This window comes from Halyomorpha halys, unplaced genomic scaffold, assembly GCF_000696795.3.
Source record: "Halyomorpha halys isolate HHAL.00 unplaced genomic scaffold, Hhal_1.1 Scaffold748.1, whole genome shotgun sequence".
In the NCBI taxonomy this organism is placed as follows: Eukaryota; Metazoa; Arthropoda; class Insecta; order Hemiptera; family Pentatomidae; genus Halyomorpha; species Halyomorpha halys.
In genome coordinates, this window is record NW_027111006.1 from 617,387 (window position 1) to 627,850 (window position 10,464).

A 10,464-nucleotide genomic window follows, 5' to 3' on the forward strand; every position below is an offset into this window, starting at 1 on the left:
TATTACTCTTAACCAAGATTTTAAAATTTATATTAATTATTTGAATGAGGAGATAAAATTAAAAAAGAAAAGAAAAATAATTAATATCGGACAATTATTAACAAGGATACGGTATATTGAACGCGCTGCTTATTATTTTTTAAAAATAATGTTATAGAATTTGTTGTAAAGATATAAAAATTATAATATGTACTTGAATGTCTAGTTTTAACTAAATTAATAATAAATTGCCAATTGCATTCATTCAATAAATATAAAGTACATACTGAAATCTAGCAATAGAGAAGCATTGCTAGCAGCCGGCCAGCTAGTTTATAATAAAAAATATTATATATATATCTGTAAATATATTTCCCAAAATGTAATTATGACAATTTAACTGGAATGAATTTTAATAAAAGGAAGATAGTCCGGGTGCGATTAAAACAACCTAAATCGTAATTAAACTATTTAATGTTATTTATAAACTTTTTTGGAATATATTTTTTAATATAAATCATATATAAACTTTAATTATAAAATAACGCATAATGGTATCCGATTAATAGAAATAACTAGAACTGACTATTTCAACTATTAATAGTTTAATACGGTTATATTTTAACTATTTCATATTTAAAAGTGATAAATAAGTGGCCAATTTGTTTTCTCTTTGAATAACGTTTATAATCCACAAAAATAAGAAAAAAAAAGGAATTGGCTTATATTTAATTTAAACTAAAAATATAGTACTGTGAAAAACAAAATACTTGAAGGAATAATCAGATAAGTGTCAAGTAGAATTTTCTCTGTTATCTGGGAGATCTACAATTTACCCTCAAGTTCATGTCCTGATGCTAAGCCAGTGACTGGATGGTTAAACTGTCTTTGTCAGGAACAGACCCTACAGTTTTCTAACTGTGTTCCACAGGATCTGGAAATGGTAGGACTTTGGTACTACAAAACGAATTATATCGATGTTTTACCTTTATTTTTAAAATATAAATATAAACATCATGAATATATTTTGAATATTTTATCGCCTGTCATACGCAGATTATCATTTTTTTAAACTGATATTCATTTCAGTAATCAAGATATAAAGATCAATTGAGTTTCAGTTCTATGTTTAAACAAATATTGTAAATGAAGCCTGACTTAATAAAGATCAATTCCGAAGTAAAGATTACTTAAATATATTAATTATAAATTTGATATTATTCTCCAGTGAGAATCACTAAAAACTAGTTTTAAATTAAATTATATTATAATTTAAACTCTCTAAATCAATTACAACCTAGCAGTTTAAATTTTATGTTGGACTCACTCAAACTGGTAAAAAAAAAAACCCTTAGAACATTATAATTAAGCGTATATGCGTTTTCCAAGATTTAATCTCTCTGTTGAATAAGAAATTTAAAGGAGAAATTTTAATCTACAAACAAACCTTTTTATCGAAAAAATGATGTTATATTAACAATACTATAAATATTACACTGTAACCAGTAGATAACATCAACAATGAATTATCGAATAAGTTATACCAATGTTTAGTCAACAAATAACTAACTGGTTGATTATATCTTGATATAATGATTTATATAATTATTTATTGCTGGTAAGGCTTTGTACTACATGGCTCTCTGAACTGGCTTGTATGATACGATCAATTATTGATAGGGTCAATCGATATTAATTGAGACCATTAATCTTTACCTATAGCTTACATAGTACACTACAGTACATTTTATAGAGCGAATTGAAGCTTTTATTGCAACCCTAAACAATGTATGTAAATATCCATAACTGCACCAAACATTAAAGGTTTCATACTGGTATAAAGCTATTTTAATTGAATAACTCTTGCGATTATAATTTATAACGAAAGTTCGTTTTCATAAAAAAAACTCGATTTAGTAATATCACTGACAAAAACAAAACACGTAAAATATCGAAATGGTGGAATACCGTTCTAGTATTTTGCCTCTGGTCCTAACGGTAGCCCACCTCAACTACCAACTCTAAGATATTGACAGCTTCTCTGATGGAACATTTTTTTTTTACAATGTTTTGTAGAACAGAGATATTCTGCAGACAAGCGTAACATACAACTGCTACAGACATTATTATAACTAAAAAGACAAGGTAGAAAAAAAAATACTACAATTTACAATATTATGGCTATTCTCTTTGAATAAGAGTGAAAGAAAATATTATTAGCTCTATCTATAAGAAAAGAAGTGAAATAATCTGTGAAAATTATAAACCTATTTACCATGAAGAATATAGAGGAAGAATAGGCTGCTATTCGTACTGGCAGACTTACGCAAAATATTTGTTCTCCCTAAGGATGATGGAAGAGAAGGCGGATAGTGGACGAAACGTATGTCGTGCTCTTCTAAAAAGACCCAAAAGATCTTCTCAATGGACAACACCTGTCCACTTTAGATTTTGCATGAGAGTGAGGCAAGGTAACATTCTTAGTCCTCTCCTGTTATTTTGATGGACCAGGTATGGAAAATATGTAAAATGATAAATCCTACTGTAGGATATTAGAACCTGTCACCATTGGTCCAACGTTCCATATTTGCAGATGGGCCTGAACGTTCGCAAGTAACTGCCAATGAATGGTCTGAGGAATTAAAAAGGAATAGATTAAGCATAAATCCCTGCATAAGTAAAAGTATGCACATTAGACAGGCAGACTGTAGTTAATAAACGCTCGGGGACTCATCCAGCCTCTATAGTTTGGAGAGGAAACTTGACCCACTAGTCATAATACCGACTTACGCAAAATTAAGTAGATGTAGAACTTAATTAGCACTTCCTAATTAAGTACTACATCTAAAACCAGTTTTGTGCAGTAATATTTAGTTTTATTTATTTATTTAGAAATTAGCTGGAAGAACACAAAATGTCATGATTGAAATCTAACCAGAAATACTAATGCTCTTCTAAATCAAAATAATTGTTTGAATTAATAAAATAAGCAAAACACCAAATCAAATTAATCAAAGAGAGTTACTAAATTAAATTCTAACCCTATATGATTATTATTATTCTTAAATCGGTGAAATGTCTGAGGGTTAAAGCCTATATAGTGAAAAAAAAAATGCGAGAAGTAAGGATCTAGGGGTCTGACTTCTATGAGATAGCAAATTCATAGAAAACAGTTGGGCCAATGTTGTATTAATGCACCGATTTAAAGGTACAAAATAATACTTGTAGTTGTACAAGTTTGTACTGACTTGTAAAATACTTTTTAAACCCCTATAGTATCATTAACAGCAGTTGCCATAATGAAAAAAGTATTATTCCATGCACTTTGTGGTTTGTATACTTATTTATATGGGCTAGTACTACACCCTTCCATTATAGAACAGGGCCCTATTTTATACTCTAACTATTTCTAAGTGCCATTTTCTTTTAGTGTTGATTAGAGCCTAAAATGATTAGTAAATTGGGCTTGCATTTAGCATCGCATCATTGTATATACAGCAAAATATAATGTTTGTAAATAATAGACCCCTGGTTTTTTTCATTCAACATAGGAAAAACTTTGTACAGTGAAATATTCATTGCCTATAACTTTATTGCTAGTGTTAATTCAATATTGAGCTTTCCAGTATCAGACTTTATTGGGCTTGAGGTAAAGGAATTGGTAGTTTGTTAGAATTACGATATTGTGAAACACAATGCAGCGTCCTATCGGAATTGAACTTCGAATCACGACTACCTCAGTATTTAGTTCCATTGAGATTTATGGGAGGTGTTAATTAAAATTTATAGCCCCTCCAAAATAAATTTAACTAATTAGATGTGACTGATTTACAAATCACTTTCAATTCAATTGTCTTTTCAAGAAGAAAGAATTTATTTCTTATAAATAAAATAGAACACAATACTTGAAAACAACAATCCAACAATAATACTTGTAAACAAGTATTCCAAGTCTAAACAATACATTTCTAATATACTCTGTATATAATACAAATATTAGTATACTCTGTTGGGATAAGAATTACTAGCTGGTAAAAAGTTAGGTCTAGGTGAAATATAATGTTAGCTGCATAAATAACAATGATTTCCAGAGTAGAAGAGAAAGGGTTTGAGAAGACAGAAATATTTAAGTATTTCTGGTTAACAGAGAAAGCGAGATTTATGAGGAAATAAAGGTGAAGTTAATGAGGGTAATTTGTTTATAAAAAAGATTTTTAAAAAAATAAGTTGAAAAATTACTCATTATACTATATTTCGTGCCAACGATTGCTATTTACAATTCACAACGCCACAGAATTGTTGAAATTACTTTCTTTTGGCTTTTTTATTATTGTTTTCATTCATGAAAATTAGTTTGTAAACAATTTCATAAAAATATAAAATAAATTGTTACACAAAATTATATAATATAAATTGTTACAACAAATTATTCTGTTAATTATTAATGTTATTTTATCCCAGTTTAATGCAGCGAAACATTGTAGAAACATACATTGAGGTGTAAGAGAAAAACTCGCACGCGACCAATAACGTTATAACAGACCTAGTAAATAATTACGGATTAACCGTTTTATCTCGAAATTTCCTCATTTTTATAAATTTTTTATGACAATACACATTAAAAATTTAATTTAAAAAATAATTAATATTTATAGGAAATATTACTTTTAAAAATATATCAATTGTTAGTATAATTTAAAAAGATAACCTTCTGAACATAATAATTACTCTTTATGCAATGTGAACTCCACCGAAGACACAACTTCATTGACGTCTAGAATGAAAATTTAGAATGTGGATACTCAGAAAGTTACTATTAATGGAGAATGAGGTTCAAATGATGAATGACTTTAACATAATACTGAAAATAGAGGGTTAAAAAAATTAAAGGAACAATTATAATACGTGTAATAAACTCATGTCTAAACATAAATAAATTTTAGTTAATGTTTGTGATTGAAACTCAACGTAAACTAAATAAAGATATATAATGCAAGATTATTTACTTTTTATATTGTTTAAATAAAATAAATTGTATCAGCAGTCTCAAACACTTTTTTATAAATACTTTAAATGTCCAATGTTTCTGCCATCTCAAAGGACTGTTAACAATAAATTCACTCTCACATCCAACTATAAATTTATCACTATTAAACTAAATTTAAAAGTTTTAAATTTGAACAGTTGGATGTGAGGGCGAATTCATCGTTAAGATTGTTTTTGAGGATGGCCGAAACGTTGGACACTTAAATTAAAGTATTAATTAATAGCGTTTGAGACTTAATTGGATAAAATTTTTATATACATATTATTAAGGTTTTATATTTTTATATCAAAATATGTTTAACAAATTAGAAGTGTTAATAATAGACTATCAATTTTTCCTCTAAGTAGGTGTTGTATACCATCTCGAAAAACTATCTGTGTTGCCATTTGTTTGATAAAAATAACTATTAAACAATAAAGTATAAGGTAAATCCGTTAGGGATAGCCAATAAAAATATTTCGTGAAACAACTTATTCGTTATAATAAGTATAGTTCAGGCAGCGCTCAGAAACGTTGTAAAAATGCTCAGCAAAAAATATATAAAAAGTTGGTATATAAGCTTTGATTTAGTATAGTAGTGCAAATATTTTATAATAAATTAAATTAAATCTGTACTGCTACAACCCATGAAGGGTCAGGAGTTCAGTACTTTGTAAGGGAGTACAGTTACTAGACCAACGGTTGTGTAAGGAGGTGACTTGGTCAGAATCACGCTCAACCACTAGATTTTTACCCAATTAAGGGGGCTGGGTGGACCCCAGGAGGGCTCCAGAACCCACAAGAGTTGACTCACAGCTACAGTGTAACAGAAAACAATTTTCTGCCCAGCCAAATTCGAACTCGAGTCCTTAGAGTTAGTAGCCATAGGTCTTACCCCGCGGCTACTTGTACCCCCGCAAATATTTTATAAGACATTAATTTAACTTCTTACAACTCTCTTTTGTGATAACTGTTTGTGTGTTTATTGCCTTTTCCATGTCTCTCCCTATATTACATCTCAATATGGCGGCAGTTTAAGATGGCCTTATATGTACTTATAAAGGTACTGAATCAGTAAAATATCGAAAATGAATAAGAACTAAGAACATCCACTGAAATAGCAATGCAAACGATAATTTGACAGCTTAAATTCTCAAAAATATATCTTCTATTCCTAAAAAACTACTAGTAAATCGTAAACGATGCAAGAAAGTTGGTAGGCTTTTTATTTCCAACGACCATATTGCAACAAAAAAAGACAAGCAAGAAGAAAAAATATTTTTAAAAAAATAAGAGAAGAGTTAAACAAGAAAAAATAAACGTAAAAAAGATACAAGAGAAAAATATTAATAATGTGATAAGTACTGGAAGCAGTAAGAAAATGAAAGCCTATCAGATAGGATTGCTTGCATATTCTAGATGAAGAGGAACCAACAATGCGATGCCTCGTTTGACGTAGAAAAGGAAAATGAAGCAAATAATTGTGAAGAAGCTGTGAAAACTATTATGAAATTATGACTCTGATTTGAAAAATGTGGGTACACGAAACTCTTGTCGAATTTGAGGACGTATGCTTCAAACTTAGACATAAGAAGGAAAATAACCAAAATTAGGCATCTGAAAAAGACAAAAATAGAAACGTAATAGGTCATCCTACCCAGATATGCTGCAAGAGAAGACATCTTACCCATTTCTACTTTGTTTTTTTTAATCCTTTTTGTTCTGTTTTGAATCTGACGTTAAACTTATTTTGGTCTTTATCATTTAAAGAATGATTATAAGTGATTATAATAGTAATAAACGTTTGATTATAAATAGCACATATTATTTTTATTGAAAGAAGATAGAGGACCAGCTCAGTTGACTTGTCATCCTTGTTTCAATCAGACAGCCCTGATGAACCCCTGCAAAGTAGGACGAAACCTTGGTTAACAATAAATATTTTTTTCCTACTATTTTGGTACCTTAATTGACCACCAACCACTGTCTTACTATAATCAATAGCATATGTTATACTGCATCACCCATAGAAGAAAACAAAACTATAGCCATTTCCAACCATTTTACTTAATGTAGATAAACAAATTCATGGACTACTATATTATTATTGTCTTTTATTGAACAAGAATAAAGTCTTAAATCATGAATATGTTTAAATATATATATTTCAACATATTATTTTATATAAAACATCATATATGATCTTAAAGAGAGCATTGAAGATGCTAGTTTAAGATGACACTATCGAAGCTAAGTGGCTTTCAAAGATATTGAACATTTTATAGTCTGATCATTATAAGCCTCTGATATTGGATTTGGATTTGACCTGAATATTCAATTGGGCAATTCACTTTTTATTTTTTTTTAAAGTATTTAATAAGTTGCATTAACATTATCTCCAGTAATTCTTAAATATTTTAGACAAACCAGTAATATATTAATTAATATTAAACTAACAATCAGTTTTCCACTTTGGTATATTAATTGTATAAAGTAAATTAAAAAAAAAAAATTAAAAAAATCAATCAGATAAATGTTGACCAAAACAGGTAAATATTAATAAAAAACAGATGATCAGATCAATTATTATAAATATATAGCTGTATTGGTAATATAATTTAGTCTGTGTTGATTAGCGGATGGATTGTCTAATTAAGTAAGACCATACAAAATTCTGTATCTATTATATTAATAACTTACTTTCGTAGTCGGGTGAGGCGGGGGCTGAAGATATGGCTGGGAGCAGCACCATGACGAAGAAACCCATTACTGGAAGTGCGAATTTCATCCTGAAACATTCATAAACATTATTATTAGTAATTAATTATAAAAAAATAGACATACACACTCATTTATAATGGTATAGAAATTGGATTGAAAACAATTAATTATGCTAAGAGAATAGAGAATGTTCATTGAAAATGTTTACACTGAACAAATATTTTCGAAAAAATTCATATATCAAAAAGTGCGAATGAATTATAACAATTTCTCAAATAACATGAAAATTGTTATTTGAAAGTAAAATAAAAGGGGAAAATATATAGAGGATTGTACTCGACTGTCATGAGATTTCTTTTTTTTTTTTTTAGTAAAATAAAAAATTTTTATTTCATTAGGTTCTGAACGAGCTGTCATGTTTTTATTAAGATATCAATATAATAAATTCATGTTATAAAATCGCCTACTATAAAAATTTATTCAAAGATATTTTTCTTTATCCGTAACGGTTTGAATTTAAAATTATGAAACGAAGTTATGTGACCAGAAGCCGATTTAAAAGTTCAAATTCGTAAACCAACATCCTAATTAGCATAATAGTAATCGAAGGTAATTTGTTCTCTTTTAATTTAGAATAAAACAAACACCTTTAGCATTTAATTGATAATTTATAATTTATAAATAATAAATAATTTATTCCAATAATAAATCGTTTTCAAATTATATGTTAAAATTATTATGTTGCAAATTAAATTAATATTTTAATAGGTAACTTACTAAAAAAAGACGTCGTGACTTTAACAGTGTGAGATTGATCAAAGGTTTCTAAACAATCACTAAAGACATAAATTATTTGTTAACTCAAAAAGACATAAAATTATTTTATTGTATAAGTTGCATTGATTCCTCTATTTATGGCCACGACTTTATGTCCTACTAGTTTTATGTTCGAGTTTCGTGTTTAAATATTGTTTTCATGCCATATCCGGCTATGAAAAGTTTTTAAAATAAGTTTTATTATATTTTTTTCTAATTTTTTTATGGTAAAAGTTTTGATTTAATATCAGTTCCTAATCTATACTTGGAATCTCTACCCAGAATCCAAAAACCACAGCAATACTTGAGTTGGTTTAAGGGTATTAAGAGAACAGAGCTAAGTAGGTCTGCTTACTTCGACTGTTCTTAAGCTCTTTATCGAGAACCCTAGACCGCAGCTTAGAAACTGATAGGAGATAACAGAGAACAAGGCTCCTAAATCTTAAAATTATCTCGTCGATGGTAATTAAACTTTACCTGTGGGATTAATTTTGAAGTTAGGTGGCTTTTTAGAATCATAGTTTTTGTAACCTAATCACAAAAAGGTTTTAAGATTATTAAAATAATAAGATAAAAAAAAAATCATATCAGAACGGAGAACATTAGTAAAATCTATTAAAATAATCAGTTTGTTTATCAAAATAAAATAAGATCATTATTAATGATAAATTAAAATATTAACCTTCATAAATTTATCATTATGATTTGACTGATGTATAATTGAAATAATAGCTATCCAGCTTAACATTGCGATTGCGTTAACAAAACCTATACTATTTTGTAATAATTTTAATTCCATTTGTTTATTGATTTTGAATTACCGAAAGTAAGTATCGATAAGTATTACATATTATAGTTATTTATTAACGTATGTAAAAATATAATTATCTCAGTAAATATATGATAAAATATTTACAATCTTAAGGGAGTTTAATTTTATTTGAATATAAAAATCAATCATATGCAAGAGATAATTTCTGATCCTCTAAACCCACTTTCGAAAATCCAATACAAAATTTAGAGGAAAATTGTAATATTTTAAATTAAGTTTATTAATTTAAATATACTTTTAAAAATTTCAAAGGGCTAATTTCACTGTGTTGGGTACAGTTTTTCTTTCAAGAATGACTAAAAATATTATTACTTTATGAATAAATAATATTTAATCTGTTGGATTACAGTTGAATTTAAAAAAAAAATTATTGAAGCAAATAGAACTAGTGGTTGATTATTTGTATAGGTATTCCTAAATCAATTCATAGAATGAATCATAGAATCTTGGAATTTAAAGTCATAAAAGTCATAGAATTCTTGCTTAAAATTCTACGGTACTTCTAACTGGAACGTTTTGTAGAAACCTAGACATTTTTATCAGACATCAATTAGTGTCAAATTAAGCAATAGTGAATTCCTTATGTTTGTCTCTTTTTTTTTTTTACTATCGTACCTAATTCTGGTTCCTGTTGACTGGACAACTTATATGGAAAATTATCCAATGAAACAAAAAAATCATCAGATTCTTTATTATAGTTAATTTTATCTTCTTTTATATACAATAAATCGATACCTGATTTTCAAGTAATGAACGAAAATGAAGAAGTTTGAAGTCACAAATGTGAAAATGGTAATAAAAAAAAATAAATGAGCATATTTTTCAAAACTTATCCGAAAGTATCCGTTAAGATCTGTAACTGGTTGTTAGTTAATTGGACTTATATGCTAATAAACAATATAAATTATAAAATTATTTGATAATTTTAATATTTTGTAATGGTTTGAAAATAAATTTAATCATAAATATCGAATCAGAGAAATGATTTTGGAAATATTATAATAATTGACAGTTCATTCTTACTTTTACTCCTTGGAACAATAAATCACTTAAGTTAAATATCTCTTACTATAGAGAACTACTCTTAAAT

General features: G+C 27.7%; 1 protein-coding gene across 4 annotated transcripts in view; it reads right to left on the minus strand.

The window, feature by feature from the left end:
- The window catches only part of LOC106685844 (short neuropeptide F), a 273,766-nt gene that overhangs the window by 70,666 nt on the left and 192,636 nt on the right, over nt 1–10,464 (minus strand). For all 4 annotated transcript variants that reach the window (XM_067049106.1, XM_024364219.2, XM_014428798.3 and 1 more), the window contains one exon: nt 7,706–7,794. In XM_067049106.1, the coding sequence (XP_066905207.1) occupies nt 7,706–7,793 (88 nt within the window). In that variant the 5' untranslated portion in view covers nt 7,794. The remainder of the gene's footprint in view (nt 1–7,705; nt 7,795–10,464) is intronic.